At 37.8% G+C, this 16,270-nt stretch overlaps 2 protein-coding genes across 2 annotated transcripts; both read right to left on the reverse strand.

Moving 5' to 3' along the window:
- Positions 1–702: 702 nt before the first annotated feature.
- On the reverse strand, positions 703–1,792 carry NDHT (Chaperone DnaJ-domain superfamily protein). The gene is made up of 2 exons (XM_079006745.1): positions 1,320–1,792; positions 703–1,231 (listed from the first exon to the last, which is right to left on the reverse strand). Exons 1-2 carry the CDS (start codon positions 1,661–1,663, stop codon positions 811–813), a joined length of 765 nt encoding a protein of 254 aa, XP_078862871.1. The 5' UTR covers positions 1,664–1,792; the 3' UTR covers positions 703–810.
- Positions 1,793–2,514: 722 nt separating this feature from the next.
- LOC145056526 (Pollen Ole e 1 allergen and extensin family protein) lies at positions 2,515–3,434 on the reverse strand. Its single transcript, XM_079004216.1, has 2 exons — positions 3,209–3,434; positions 2,515–3,005 (listed from the first exon to the last, which is right to left on the reverse strand). The coding sequence occupies exons 1-2, from the start codon at positions 3,393–3,395 to the stop codon at positions 2,653–2,655; spliced, it is 540 nt and encodes a 179-aa protein (XP_078860342.1). The 5' UTR covers positions 3,396–3,434; the 3' UTR covers positions 2,515–2,652.
- Between the last annotated feature and the right edge of the window lie 12,836 nt (positions 3,435–16,270).

A 16,270-nucleotide genomic window follows, 5' to 3' on the forward strand; every position in this document is an offset into this window, starting at 1 on the left:
TTTTTTAGGGATTTTCATTTTCTTAAAATAAAATTCCATAAAATTGTAATGGGTTCTATAAGGAAATAAAATCATCATATTAATTTTGTAATAAATTCTCATAAATATTTCAAACGATTTAGTTTCTTTTGTAAATTTTCAGAATATTACATTATGTTATGTAAAGTATTACATTATAAAATATTTCATATTTATATATTGGTATTAAAATTTTATTTTTAATAAACCCGTATAATATACATGTCTCATACTTAGTTGGAGACGAGAGAAAATATAAATTATTAATTAATTAGTCTTGAAATTTGAAAAGACTTTATAGACTGGAGTTTATTAGGACGAAGTGCATAAATAAATAATCAAAACCGTTTAATGGATTTTTTTTCAAACGACAACAAATATCATTAAAACAAAACTAACAAAACGCTAGAGCATTACAAAATACAAGGTATAAAAATAGGAGAACAGCACCAATTTGTCCGGCTTAAGGACTTCAAATAAGACCTATGTTTTAACCATTTGAAGTAAATTAATTATATATCATCTGCGGTCTGCGGTCTTCATGAGGTATCCTAGAACATTTTTAAACAAAATGTCATTTCTTGTCTTCCAAATTGCCCAAAAGAAGCAATAACTCAAAGCACACCTTACACCTTAACTTAAGCCCTTTTTTGCTTAGATTCGCCAACATTAGGAGAAAGGAAACATTAAAATTGTGTTACATGTATTTATCAATTTTCAAACTATACAAATTACTATGTTTGACCTCAAGAAGTCAACTATGGGTTTGATATAAACTATACATAATGACTATTAATAAGGTTCCTTGAAGAAAACCACGTAAATAATACAACAAATAGAGATAAAAATTACAATAATATCAAAAGTAAGAGCCGATTTAGCCTGATCACTCAGCTCCATGTTCCTTCCTCCAAGCCGATCAACCATGTCTGGAATCGACACAAAATTTTCAATATCTTTCATGTACGGATCTTCCAATTTTACCCTCATCTTCTCGGCTTCACGGCTTGCAGATTCCTGAGCCAAAGTCCAATCGTAGAACCTTCGTTTCTCTGAATCGCTCAATACATCGTAAACTTCTCTTAGTCTCATGAACATTTCAGACGCGGTTTTCAGCGGGAGAGAAGTGGTGTCGGGGTGGTATTCTTTTGATAATCTCCGGTAAGCCGCCTTGATTTCTTCCAAGTCGGCTTCTGCTGCCACCCCTAAGAATCTGCCATTATTGAATTGATTGAAGGTCTTATTACAATTATACGATTGCAGATTGCTTGAGTTGTGTTAGCGAATGGAGAAAGGCTTACTGGTAATGAGAATCGGTGGAATTGTTGAGTAATTCGGAGAATTTTTCACCGAGTAAGTTGTTTGTCTGGTCTTCTTCTGTTGCAGATTCGGTGGCGCTGCCGCCAACCCATCCGTCATCCTCGTTTTCCCAGTGGATTCTGGTATCGATTCCTGGTGGTGCTCTCCGCTTCCCTCCTCCGCCGCCTCCTTCTCCGTCTGCTGCATAAACCCTTAGGACTCTTTTGCTGCCTACTCCAGTCGTGGGTTTCCAGCAAAAGACGGTGGTGGATGTGGTGGTGGTGGTGGCGCGTCTTCCTAATAGGAGAGAGAGTTGAGGTGAGGGTATTGCTGTTCTTGCAGCCATATGATTTTGGTAGCTGACAAAGTTGTGACGTTTGGTTTAGAATTTCTCAGTTCAGATGATGTTCTTCCTATTTTGTGTGGCTGAAGCGGATTTTTTATTTGAGGTTATTTTGAAAATAATGGGATCATAAATTGAAATAAATGAGATTATTTCTAAGATTATTTATAGTTTTTTTTTTTTTTTTTTTTTTTTTTTTTTTTTGTAAGTTTTAGACAAAATTAACCGTAAGTTTTTAAAATTTATATAATTACATAAAATGATTTATTTAAAAAATTATAAAAAGGTTTTTGTTTAACCGCTATTTGAAGTTGCTTTTTGATTTAAAGATTTTTGAAAATCTAAATAAATGCTAGAAGCTAATGCATAATGAAGTTTTTTATTAAAAGACTAGCTTATAATCTTTGAAAATACGGTTACAAAATAAATTTATTAAACTTTCATAGTAAAATTCATAATTATTAATCAATTATTTTAAATAAATTATTAATTAAGAGATATACCAATATTTTAAAGTTATTATAATTTCAAATTTAACATATAATTTAAAAAATTAAATTTTGAAGTGATTTGTCTAATATATTTCTCTGTCACGTATAATAATATTAATTAGGAGTTGTATTAAAGTGATACATGACAAAATAAGATTACAACTATTCTTTTATTAGAATAAGGATAAATACAAGAGCTTACTAAAAGTTGTTTGTCAAACACATATGTGACGAAAGCCACGGTTAACGTAGTTTTTAATCAAAATTATATTTAGTAAAATAACTTTCATTTATTATTTTTATTAGTCAATTAAGTTTATCAGTGTATCATCAAACATATATGAGAATTAGAAGAGGGAAAACTCTTTGTAAGGATCTTTTGTAACCAAGAATATAAATCCATAACATAAACATGGTTTTTTCCTCTAACTACATACGTCTTTTTCCATTACAAAATTAAACAAACCAAGGAATCCATTTAATCATAAAAACATAAGTATATTAATAGTTTTTTCCCTTCCCATATGAATTATCATCATCATTGGTATCAGGTTCATCACACATAGGCGTGGTGTAATAAAATGGGCCAAGAACATGTTTGATTGTATCCCTATACACCATAGTCGGGCGCCCAAGCTTCACCCCACTCTTGCCTCCAGCAAAATCGGTGGGAATGTTGCAGACAGGGTCGGGCGAAGAGACGAGCCTTGTGAAACAAGATTCGGGTTTTACCTGTTTCCCATGAATGTATTTGTTTATGGTAACCACAAACTCACCGGCTTTATCAGTCTGGTCTCTTCCATAATAAATTATTCTTTTTCTGTTGTCCATGCATGTCACTGAAACCGTACAACCTATAAAAGAAAAAAAAAAGTAAGACAGATCAATTAAAACTAATACTTTGTAATGTTAATTAATGAAAAATGAGATATCAACATTTATTGCATAACATTTATGTAGCAAACACTTAATTGATGTTTTGAGACGTATATTTGACGATCTTACACGTCAAATATATCTTAAAATAACAGTTGGATATAATTTGTATAACTAATACCTTCAATAGGTTTTTGACCACTAACCCATTCGTTCCACCCCTCGGTGCAATCTTGACAAAGCACTTTGCCACCGACCTGAATGACTCCTCCACCACCACCGGTGGCGGCGGCTTCCTCCCAAGATTCTGCTACATTCAACAATGTTAGGGAGGCAATGATCAACACCATTGACAATACTAGCTTCATATTTCTTTTTGGAAGGGAAAATTTAATTTGAAAAGTAATATAATGGAGATGAATGATATACCTTGCATTTGTGTGCGTATATATACAAAACATGGCATTGACCGATAATTGAAGTGCGTGGATGGGAACTACTTGTGACGTGCAGACCATTCTCTTATGGTTGTAATAATTTAACTTTATAATTAAAGTGATCGGATTATTTGGTGGGAAATGAGAATAAAAAAGATTCCCATCTTTTATAAAAATATGTAAACTATTTAACGCTCTTTTTTTTTTAAGACAAATGATGTCCAAACTAAACTTTTTATAAAAGATGCTTTTTTTATGAAGTTTATTCCAGATAAAAATAAATAATAATATCTTATTATTAGTTAATATCATTACCAAATGGCTTATTTGGTAAAGACATTTAGTCATTTACAAATGACTATGGCTCATTTGTAAAGACATTTACTAGTGACTTCACATGAGGGAGGTCCTAAGTTCTAATTTGGTAGACCACACATTTCGGTTCTTAGCATTTCGTATAGGCATTCCCCCTTCCTTGTGTCCCTGCAAATTGGGGAAGCCATAGTGGTAGGTCGGGAAAGCCATATATGTATATAGTTTGAATATTGATGATACGTCCGGTTCTTTAGGAGGTCGCTTGCTCGGTATCTCCAACTAAGGAGTCCTCGTCGATCCAAATTAAAGGGCTTAAAATGTTCAGCCAGGACAATAATACGCCCAGGTAGTCAATAGGGCTTGTAGAGCTTAAACGTGGTATACTGTGAGTGCAAAAATTTTGTAGCTTATGCATGACCGGAAGATATCCTACAATATGCGCGCGCGCATGGAATTCGAAAACTCAAGGGTGTAAAAATCGCCCCAAAACCTAAAAACATTGTAAAAATACCCTCGTATAGAAACGGAGTCCTACATAGATTTTTGACATCCCTGTTTTACTGGTGTTGTCCTTGGGACAACTATTATCAGGGCCTTAGACTATCCCCATTGGTGATCTTTTGAGGTTGGCTTACCAAAAAAAATTTAAGAACTAAAAGAAAAATGAAATAAACTTGGTGGCCTAGGCTCTTGTGAGTGAGTTCACCAAAAGGCTCGAGCCTTTTTATTTGTTCGCATTGTCATGTGTCTTCTTTAGATAGATGTATTTAAATTTATTTTTATATTTAAAACTATTTTAGTTAATAACTATATTTTATCTGTGGTAAAAAATCAAATAAAATATCCTGGAATATATCATTTATTTTTCTCTACAAAATAAAACCAATACTGGTATAACTTTTTTATATATTTTTTTAGTATAAAATGAGATTGGGTTGAATTGTTAATGGATGTGAATAATTAGATCTAATTAGGGATGTTCGTTTAGATGGATCAGTTTGATTCGATCCAATCAAGTAAATTAATTTAAGTTTTTAAAACATGGATCTGAATAATCCAAACTAAATTCAAATCTGATCTGATCCGATCTAATTACAATTCAGTTGGATCAGTTTTTATAATTCGATCTTCAAAAACTGAAACATTTTAAAACGATATATAATTATAATATTACCCAATTTTATACAAGAAACGAAAACAAATTATTTAGTTGTAATTTGAAATTTATAAACAATTACTAAGAAGATATATTATAGTTAAATATTTTATAGATAGAAAACTTTTGAGAGATAATACATATTGATGTTTTTTTATAGGGTGAAACTTTTTAAACTTATTTGAAAAAATAAATTACAAAATTAATATATATATATATATATATATATATATATATATATATATATATAATGTTTATTCGGTTTTTTTAGACTATTCGGTTCTTATTTTATAACCAAAATCAATCTGAAATCTAAAATAATAATTCGGTTTTATTGAAAACAAATCTAAAAATCCAAATATCTGAACCAAATAGTCCAATCCAAATTATTTAATTGAACAATTCGATTTTATCCAAATAATGAATAGTCCTAGATCTAATATACATGGAAAAAAGGAAAATTAATTTTTTTTATAGAAAATTTGGGTTATATTCTGATTGCTGATAAAAATAGGCTTAATGTCTAAGGTCCAATTAAGGATCTGGAAGACACATTTTTCTACACCATGTTTTGTGTCTTTTCCCTATGGGCCGTGGCGTCATGCATGCTTGCAAGCACGTCCCAATTTAGTTCGGTCCAGGAGGGATGATAACTCTATAAAATGTTATTAATCATATATTTTAGAAATAAATTTAATTAACTCCACATATATTTAAGGAGACGTTTTTATATTAACTTGAGGCACAGTTCTCTTTGGTTTGAAATGGGTGTGCACGACCAGAACTAGCATAATGATAGTATAGATGTCCCTATAAAAGAGATTTTTTTAGAACCAAAATGATTACTTTTACCCAAAAAATTTAGGATAAAAAGAAATTATGCAAATTCACTTCATCGTTTACTCTTGGTTATTTTATTATACATTCATATGACTTGACATTTTAAATATTTTTAAATGTTAAAGGACTTGGCCAATTGTGACATTATGATTGTTTTTTTTAAATGATTATTGTTTTTATAAAATTTTGCAACTTTTATTATAAATGACAATTTTAAATAGTTCATATGAAGTGTGTTAAGGTGGAGGAAGTCCATCCCTTTCATAGATCTTATACAACCACCACTTTGAGTATCATTGTTGGATATTCATCATCACCTCTCATGTATTAGTCTTGCAATATGTTAGACAATTCATCCGGTTCCAATATGTGTAGTCAATGCTACCAAGAATTCTAAGGAATCCATGTTTGGCTTTGTGTGCATTATACAAAAATTGAGTATCGGTAATATTGGTTGTCGCAAATATTCACAACTGGACAACACCATAGCAGAAGTTTTAAGACTTGAACGTGAATTCTTTTTGACATATTTAAATACTTATCTATCGCTTACGAGGTGTTTTCGTACACTAGTTGATGTATTGCTCATGTGCATTTTGTAGTACATTGAAACATCTTTGATACATTGTGTTCCATAATGTTTGTAAGTAGTGATAATTCATCTCCAGATCGCTAACAATATACATACTCATATGTTTTCTCATCCGAAACCTCCTGCAAAATTTCTCCTCACCAAACATTGCATTATTTGCAAAGTAATTTCGAATCAAAAGTTGTATAGCCTCTTCACGATCTTTTTGGACCATAATTCTCAACCGAATGGACGTGCTAGAACTTACATTATTCCGGAGAAGTGCTTGTGCAATTCGAGATAATGCAGAGCAACGATGAATATCAATAGGTATATCGTCGGATGCAGATCAATCATAAGGATTTTCTTCCATTACATATTTCCTAACAATTGGATTCAATTTTTGTTGAAAGAGGTGCATGAAATTGGAAAATTATGGAATGGAATTGGAAATTGTTGGAAAGGAATTGGAGTGAGTTGGTGGTAGTGGATGCTCGTTGTTTATATAGTTGAATATATTTTTTTATAAAAAGAACCGTTGAACGGTAATGTGTGTGTGTGTGTGAGAGAGAGAGAGAGAGAGAGAGTCTGAAATTCAAAGTGAAATTTTTGATTTGCCATGAAAAATAAACGATTCTATCCTTTCTTACATTTACTATTAGGGTTGTGGATAAAAGAAAGAAATGTTCATGGACCGCACATAATATCATTTTTTTATAGATAACATATTTCGAAGTTATTTAAAATATCATAATGTTTTATGTTTGTTCATATTAGATCGGAAAAACTTTACGATGTAATTTAGTGTTATTTGCAGAATATGATATATGTCTATTTGTGACAAGTTTTATACTTTTTACTTCATACCAATTTACTAAATGATAGGTTATATATTTTATGTAAAAGAAATGTTATATTTAATTTTGGCATAATATATAAGAAAGAATGCTTTTGATACTTGTGGAATGTGGATCACGAGGTGGGGACCTTAGTACAACTTAGTTGTTGGACCGGGGCGAAAACCATAACAAATGTCATATATTTAGAAACGAAAGGAGTAAAAGAAATTTAGACTTGAAGTGCAAACTTTTGAGTTTTGACACCTAGTGGGACTATAATATCGTCTTTTTTTATAGTTATTGTCATAAAATATGAAATACATAGAAAGAAGCGACATATTCAAATAAATGGATAATATATTTTGTGTAAGAGAAGAAAAGAAAACATAAATGCTCCACCAAACTAGAATTATCAACGATAAAAATATTTAACCAACATAAAAACTTGTAGAATACTCTAAATTTCAAGTCAAATGCTAAGCGTATGAGGAAGCACTATATGTTATCTAAGGTCTTTAATATTTTCAAACGTAAGAATTATACCCCTCAATACCACTCAAATGCTAAGCATATAAGTAAGTACTGCATATAATACATATAAGGGTGATTTTGTTGATCAACAATCTTTTTAGGTTCTTTCGTACTTCAAGAGTTCAAGTAATCAACCCACCAAAGTTCATTATTTAATTGATAGAGTAAATTACACAAATAATTTTGGATAATTTGTGCATTTGGTCCTAACAAAACTGAAATCAAACACTCATTGTCACAAATTTATGCAAGACGTGAACTTAGACATAGAAATTCATACATATGCTTTGATACTTGAAATACAAAATACATATATAGGGTGTACTAATAGAAATTGAGACCAGTGGTGGTCAGATTGACAATGGAGGTCGAGGGATGATGGAGACCGGTGTCAATTGCTTGATGACAGAGACTGGCGCTGATTGTTTGATGACGAAGATCAGATGTGGTAATTGCTTGACGACAGAGAGTGATGGTAGAGACGATGGGCCATGCGGTGGTTAGGTTGATGGGGTTGTCGTCATAAGTCATATGTCATTACAGTTGTCTTGACGACGGAGCAGGTAACGATCGTTGTGAGTCAGAAGCTTGCAACAATATTTAGGTCACAAAGGGGTGATTTTGGGGTTTTGTTACGGATGAAGTGAGAGGTGGAGAAGGAAAGGAAGGAGATGTAGCTCGTCAGTGAAGAAAATAGAGGGAGGAGATTCAAATCGACGGTAAGGTGGGTGAAGGAGGCAATCAGAGGTGATAAAGGCGAATATGAAAGGGTGTAGATCAGAAGGTGCAAAAGTAGAGAAATAAGACTAACTCGTATACATTGCACGAGATGGCTCGTGGTCTAGCTGGCCACGACCAATAGGAAGGGAGCAGTTGCACGAGATGGCTAACCCGTATACATTGCATGAGATGGCTCGTGGTCCTTGCACAGTGCACACCATGTCGGCCCGTCGTGGTCCAACGTTTTCGTGGTACACCGTGGTCGGAAAAACAAGGGAGAACGACCAATAGGAAGGAAGTAGTTGTTGAACGTATAAATGTTTTATATTTAATTTAATTTTTTTTAAACAACATTTTTTTATCTATAACTATCCACATTTAACCCTCATTTCTCACACCATTCTTTTCTTTCTCTGTACACAATGTACACACAACACAATGGAATAACCTCAGGTAGTTTTATGAATTTGCTATAGACCGGTTCTCCTATCTAACAAACATTAATTTTCCGACAACAATTCCAACAACAAATTTAGCCACAATCATCAAAACCACCACCTTCATAATCAAAACCACCTCATTCACCGGATTTTGTTTCTGAAACACAACTTTCACCTTAACCCAAAAAAAAAAAAAAAGAGCTTGCCCCGCTACCTAATAAATGGTACCATGGACAAAAGATGAAGAAAAAAAGCTAGCCGAGGCATGGGGTTCGGCTTCCTAAGACCCAATTGAAAGAGATAATCAAACTTTCAATTGTTTTTTGGAGAAAGTTCGAAGCATGTTTTATGTGTTGACGGGAAGTGAAAGTTAAAATCTCAATCAAATTAGCTCCAAGTTGCGCGATATTCGACTAAATTGCACCGAATTCAGAGGAATTTACAACAACCTCCAAAACATATGCAAAAGTGGGTCAAAAAATCCTATGTCTTCAAGGCAGCCTTGGATAAATTTGAAAAAACAAAGCCAGGTGGGAGATATGGTCCTTCTGAAGAGTTACGCCGACAGGAGGCGTTCGGACTTGGAGTTCCAGGTGGGAGATATGGTCCTTCTGAAGGTCTCACCTTGGAAGGGTGTCATCAGATTCAGGAAGAGGGGCAAGTTGGGCCCCAGATTTATTGGTCCTTTCAGGGTTTTGGCCCGGGTGGGTCGGGTTGCTTATCGGTTAGATCTTCCTGAGGAGCTTAGTCAGATCCACAACACTTTCCATGTGTCTCAGTTGAGGAAGTGTCTGGTGGATGAGTCAGCAGTCGTTCCCCTAGAGGATATTCAGGTTGATAGTAGCCTGAATTATATCGAGAGGCCGGTTGCGATTCTGGACCGGAAGACCAAGACCTTGAGGAACAAGGTAATTCAGTTAGTGAAGGTGCAGTGGCAGCACCGGAAGGGGTCTGAATGGACGTGGGAGGCTGAGGAGGAGATGAGAGAGCACTACCCAGAGATATTTGCAGATTCAGCCGTAGCAGACTTCGAGGACGAAGTCTGAGATAAGTGGGGGAGAGTTGTAACGGCCCGTTCCCGGTATGATGATTCCTTGGTATTTATTTTGAAGTTTTGTGAAGGGACTCGGCGAGTTCATAGCCTGACTCGCCGAGTAGGGACGGGATTTCGAGCACGTGTTAGTTGGCGACTCGGCGAGTCCATATTCTGGACTCAGCGAGTCTGTCCGTCTGGGAGAAACCCTAAATCCCCGGGTTGCCCACTATTTAAGCCACCTTATAGCCCCAATCTCGCCTCCTTCACCCTCTAAAGCTGTGAGAAAACCCTAATTCGATCTTAAGTGTTTGTTTTAGTGATCTTGTGTGCATTTGTGAAGGCTTGAAGAAGGAGAAGAAGAAAGGAGCAAGGAGAAGGATTCCAGAGCAGAGATTCAAGGGAAAGCAAGAGCTCTTTGAGGTATTCTTCAGTTTTCCCTCTCTTTTAGGCCTTAAAACCCTTTCTAGATCTTGTTAATCCCTTTCTCAAAGCTTTATGTTGATATGGAAGCTCTCTTATGCCGAGAAACCTTAGATCTGTTCCTTTAGGAGTTGTAGAGCCCAGATCTATTGCCTTTATGGAGCTATTTTGCATATTAACCCTAGATCTACCCCTTTTAAGCATCTTTTAGCCTTTATTCCCTTGTTCATGCGTTTGTACACGTAAAGTTGGAAACTTTACGTGGTAAATCAACTTATTGGACTCAGATCTATCATTTGCATGTATTGGATTCGATCAGAATCGAGTGTAAAATAGTTGCATGGCGGTGACTCGGCGAGTCGGAAGAACAACTCGGCGAGTCGAGTCGCGAGTCCCCGATTTTCTTCCTTTTGAGCAGTGTCGAGTGGGACCAGTGAGTAGTGGAGTGGACTCAGCGAGTTTGAGGGTAGACTCAGTAATGGAGGGACTCGGCGAGTTGTTCATACAACTCGGCGAGTCCAAGGCAATCTTCTTAAGCTCAAGAACAACTCGTCGAGTTGTTCATATGACTCGGCGAGTCGGATGAAGATTGTCTGAGTTCTTGGATCGAATGAGTACTCGTCGAGTCAATGCTATACTCGACGAGTAGCAGCGAGTAGGGTCGAGGGGTGAGAATAGGGACTCGGCGAGTTGGCGGCCCAACTCGGCGAGTCAGGTCAACTGTGGGTTGACTTTGACCAAGAGTTGACTTTGACCAAGGGTAAAAGAGTCATTTTACCCAGTGCAGTGTTTAGTATTTGATTGATTTTGTTTATGGATTTGTAGCCGAGGAGATACCGGAGCAGCAGCAGTTAGCCCTCAGAGCTATTCACTCAGCAGCCAGTTCACGAGGTGAGTTCCCCTTCAGTAGGAACGGGTCTACGGCCACAATGCCGGCCCGTTTAATGATCAGTTAGCTCCGGACTTTGGTCTGATGCAGTAGCTAGAGTGCTTGATGTCTTTGTGATTCAAGCATATTTGTGTTATGTGTTCCGGACTCTGTTCCGATGCACTATGCAGTATATGTGTTTATAATAGTTGTTATGTTTTATGCTATGCCATGATCAGTTAGTTCCGGACTTCGGTCCGATGCAGTTAGTTCCGGACTCCGGTCCGATGCAGTCAGTTCCGGACTTCGGTCCGATGCAGTTAGTTCCGGACTCTGGTCCGATGCAGGGGACAAGGTCCCAGTCAGTTCCGGACTTCGGTCCGATGCAGCTAGTTCCAGACTTCGGTCTGATGCAGTGGGCAAGGCCCAGTATGTGCTTTTTATATGTGGCGTATGGTATGTGGTAGTTTGGGGGAGCTCACTAAGCTTCGTGCTTACAGTTTTAGTTTTGGTTTCAGGTACTTCCGCAAGCAGAGGGAAGAGCTCGGGATGATGGCATCGCACACACCACAGCTTCAGCTTTTATCTTGGGAGTTGATTTAGTTCTTGATTTTTTATATGACATGGATATGATACAGTTTTCCGTACAGTGTTTTATTATTATTTTGAAATACATCATGTATGGTTTTATGATATGACACTCAGATCATGGTTTTTGGTTATGTTGAAAAACGAAATTTTTGGGTCGTATTTTTGGGTCGTTTCAAGTTGGTATCAGAGCCCTGGTTTGAGGGATTCGGATACACTTCCGGGTGTATCTGAACTCAAACTAAGGGGGAAATAAAAAGATTTTTAAAAGAAAAATGTTTCTAAAAGAATTTTGAAAGCACTTAGAAAGAAAGAAAATTTTTAAAACGAGATAAGGGTGTGGTGCATGCGATCAGCCGAGCTCAAGTAAGTACTCCCAAATTACCAATACAAGTTTTATTATTATGATTAATTGTTCCAGCTTCAGTAGAACAGCATGCTTGTATAGGACTAAGGATCTAGGAGGATGCCTTATGTGCCTGCTTTATGTGTTACAGTTTTATGAGAATTGCATGCTAGTAGTAAGTAAACAACAGTAGGATAGCCTGTTTAGGTTATGCCTGGTAGCGCGAGCTTAGCATTGTATGCTAGAGTAGCTTCTCGTTATGAGAATAGTTTTGCCTGAGTATGTTTCCCTTATCCGAATGTTGCTTGCTTTGTGCTTTGTGGGACTCTGAGTGGTGGGAGTTAGCCATTAGGTGAATACGCCACATCACATGTGATCAGGGTTGAATAATCTCAGAGTGCTGGATTTGGCCCTATTGCGCAGCTCTTGTTTGAGTCCAACCGTTATAGGGACGAGTCTTTTACTTGAAGGATTATCTGATCCTCGTCACATGTGATGGTGTTCAGGTGGTGGCTAATTAGCATTATAAGGAGACCTTCAGCAGCTGAGGACTAGTTGAGTTGAGTCTGAGGTTCCCCTAGGGTAAGCCTAGGATGAGAGTAGCAGAGATCAGTAGTAGTAAAAGTGACTTGGTGGAGTCAAGGCAATTCTTGAAGAAAGTACGGATAGATGTGGAAGGTAGTATGGGCCCGTACTACTGAAAGCAGAGGATCCGTACTCGAATCAAGAAAGGCTGAGACAAGACCAGGAAGCTAGTTGTAGTAATTAATGATCCCTTGAGATATTCCGGTTTTCTGATGTAGTTGTGATATGTTTCAGAATGGTGGTTTTACGTTCGAGGCCAGCAGCCGGCAGTGGAGGTGCCGGGGAGGGATCAGGTTCAGGCTCGGGGGGCGAGCGCATTGATGAGCAGACCCGAGAGTTTCTTTCTTCGGAGATTACGCGCATCATTATAGAGCAGACTCCTGTGATCTTCGGTTCGATCAAGGAGGGGATTCTAGAGCTGATGGATGAGAGATTGGGCACCTTCCGTGCCGAGGTGGCGGCCATGATGGGGTCGCGCACCCTTACTTTCAGGGAGTTCAGGGCATGTGGAGCTCCGGACTATCATGGGGCACGGGACCCCATAGCGAGTACCAGATGGTTGGCGGATGTGGCCAACGCTTTCCGCACTAGCAGGTGTCCCGAGGGGGACAAGGTCAGATTGGCATCCTGTCTTCTGAAGGACAGGGCATGGGATTGGTGGGAGGAGGTCGGACACTCCATTGGAGATGACGCAGCATTGGACGCCATGACATGGGCTGATTTCTCTACCAGGTTCAGGGCGGAGTTCGCACCGGTTATTGAGGTGCAGCAGTTAGCTAGGGAGTTTCAGGACCTCACCCAGACTACAGAGACAGTGGCGGAGATCACCGCCAAGTTCAGTGAGAGGGCTCTTCTCGTTCCTCAGTACGTGGCTGATGAGGAAATGAAGAAGGCCCGTTATCATGAAATGTTGCGGAGCGATATCCGCCAGTTTGTGAGCCGGTCCAGCTGTAAAACGCTGGAAGATATGATTGCTAGGGCTCGGGAGAGGGAGATTGATCTCGAGATGGAGAAGAAGAGGAAACCGGAGGCGGTTTCGGGCTCAGGCGGTTCGGGCAAAAAGCCTAAGGTTTCGGATCACAGATCTAGGAGTCAGCAGAGCCACGGTCGATGTGGCAAGTTTGGGAGATTGCACGAGGGAGCGTGCAAGGCAGGGAGTTCCGGCTGCTACAAGTGCGGTCGGATTGGGCATTTGAGTAGGGATTGCACGGCCCCTGCTACTGCCGTCGCAGCATCAGATCTGATTTGCTTTCAGTGCAATCAGAGGGGACATAAAAAGTCCCAGTGTCCGAGTTTAGCTGCACCAGGGAAGGTGAGGAGTATAGATTGATGAAACCTAGAGAGTTTACGGCCAGAAAGACAGAAGAACTATTGTGTGTTAGTGTGTGTGTGAATCTCTTGTATCCAGATCACCATTCTATTCATTAATACATTAAGATTCATCTTATTCCTCTTCTCCTTCTCTTCTATTTGATCTGACATCATCCATTTGATTGGGATTCCGCACCATCAAACGGATCTGACTGATACACAGGCAAATTAGGGACTTACAATTGGTATCAGATCCATTTTGTATCAATCAATTTTGTTAGATTTAGGGCATAATTTGATCTTATTTTCGAAATATTTTTGCGTTTTTGGATAGATCTCTGAAAAATAAGGGGGGTTTGTTCTTCGTGTTTTTCATAAAAAAAGGGTTTTTGATCGAGTTTTGGAGCAAAAAGGAATGAAAAACGTCGTTTTTTTAAGGGTTTACGGCCATTGAAGGGTTCTCGGCCGTAAATAGCTTGCGGCTAGGGTTTCTTTGCGGCCGGCGGCTAGGGTTCCGGAGTTTGCGGCTCGGAGTTTGCGGCCCGAGGTTCACGGTCCGAGCTTGTGGCCTCGGAGTTTGCGATCCAGCAGTCTCGGTCTTCGCCTCGCACCTCGGTCCTCGTCCTAGCTTCCAGGGAGCTTCGCAGTAGCAGCAGCCTTCGCATATAAAAAAAATAGCAAGCGAAGGTGGAGGTGCCAGGGATCGAACCCTGGTCTCCTCCCTACTAGTCCACGCGTCTCACCAAGTCTTCTACGCTGCATCTTGGCTGCATCTTGGTTTATTACTTCCGATTTTAGTTCATAAAGACTCCTTTTCGCAGCAAGTTTCGCCAATTTGACCCTTTTAACCCAAAAACTAAATTTCTTTTATTTTTAAATTCCTTTTTCATCCAAAATATAAAAAAAGTGGGAGAATTAAAAAAAATTAAAATTAAAAATTAAAAAAAAAAATAGTGTTATTTCTGTTTTATTTCTTGTTCAGAAAAATCAAAAATCCAAAAATATTTTTGTTTCTGTTTTAATTTGTGTGCTAAGTTTTCTTTTAGTTTTGTTTTGTCTTGAAAAGTGATTTCAGGTATAGATAAGACTCATGGAGTTTGTGTTGAAGATTTCTGAGCCAAAGCCTCGTCCGTGAGCATCGAAGAATTCGCATTCGAAGGAGCAAGAAATGAAGATTATTCTTTTGACATTCAATTTTTCAACCCCAGAAGCAAGGTGAAGCTGAAATTGAAGATTATGTGTCGGATTGCATTGAAGTCTCCTCAATCAGTCTGTTGCTATCTTAAACCTCCTGAAGTGATCCAGAAGATTTGTTCTCTCTGATGTTCTCTCTGAAGATTCTCAAGCTGAAAGCGCCATCTTTCAAGAATCAGTACAAGAAGCCTCCTCACCCAACGTGCGCTCAATGTCAAATTCTGAAGAAATTCCCAACTGCTCAAGATGAAGTCATTCATTGAAGATTCATATGTTCATCTTGATGTTGTGAAGAAATCAAAGGTTAAAGATGAAGCCAGGCTCCCATTGAAGATTGACAAGAAGAGTCAGCTACTTTTTAGGGGGAGCTTGTTGGGTCATTAAGAAAAGAAAGCTATAAACCAAGGGGGAGATTGTTGGGTCAAAATATGGTTTATACTTTGCTTTTCTGGGCAATTGTATTTTTCTATAATATTTTTGGAGTTTACGGTCATGTTTATGGTTGAGTTTACAGCCGTAAACACCTTACGGTCGTAAACCCATTTACGGCCCATGTCCACCAAGCCCATATTCTCCAAGTATAAATATAGGTGTTAGGGTGAGGAGTATAGATTGATGAACCCTAGAGAGTTTACGGCCAGAGAAACAGAAGAACTATTGTGTGTTAGTGTGTGTGTGTGAATCTCTTGTATCTGGATCATCATTCTATTCATTAATACATTGAGATTCATCTTATTCCTCTTCTCCTTCTCTTCTATTTGATCTGACATCATCTGTTTGATTGGGATTCCGCACCATCAAACGGATCTGACTGATACACAGGAAAATTACAGTGGTGATCATGCAGATTCCAAAAAAATGATTTTTCTTGCTTTAAACAATTAACCAATGCATCAATATAACAGAAAACAACCCTAGGCTCTGATACCATTGTTGGGTTTTAAGTACTATAAAACTCCTGTGGTGCATATACAACCCTAAATGCTTTGGATCTATGTTTTCTCTAGTTATACATGCAATAAAAATTATCCAAAGCATGAAACCTA

Source organism: Lactuca serriola, chromosome 6, assembly GCF_051521515.1.
Source record: "Lactuca serriola cultivar US96UC23 chromosome 6, Lser_US96UC23_V15, whole genome shotgun sequence".
In the NCBI taxonomy this organism is placed as follows: domain Eukaryota; kingdom Viridiplantae; phylum Streptophyta; class Magnoliopsida; order Asterales; family Asteraceae; genus Lactuca; species Lactuca serriola.

Bases quoted from the DNA above. Each gene is read 5' to 3' on its own strand.
- NDHT (XM_079006745.1), bottom strand. From the start codon at position 1,663: ATGGCTGCAAGAACAGCAATACCCTCACCTCAACTCTCTCTCCTATTA. The intron at 1,232-1,319 runs GTAAGCCTTTCT...CAATAATGGCAG, and splicing joins TCCACCGATTCTCATTACCA to ATTCTTAGGGGTGGCAGCAG.
- LOC145056526 (XM_079004216.1), bottom strand. From the start codon at position 3,395: ATGAAGCTAGTATTGTCAATGGTGTTGATCATTGCCTCCCTAACATTG. The intron at 3,006-3,208 runs GTATTAGTTATA...TTTCTTTTATAG, and splicing joins TGGTCAAAAACCTATTGAAG to GTTGTACGGTTTCAGTGACA.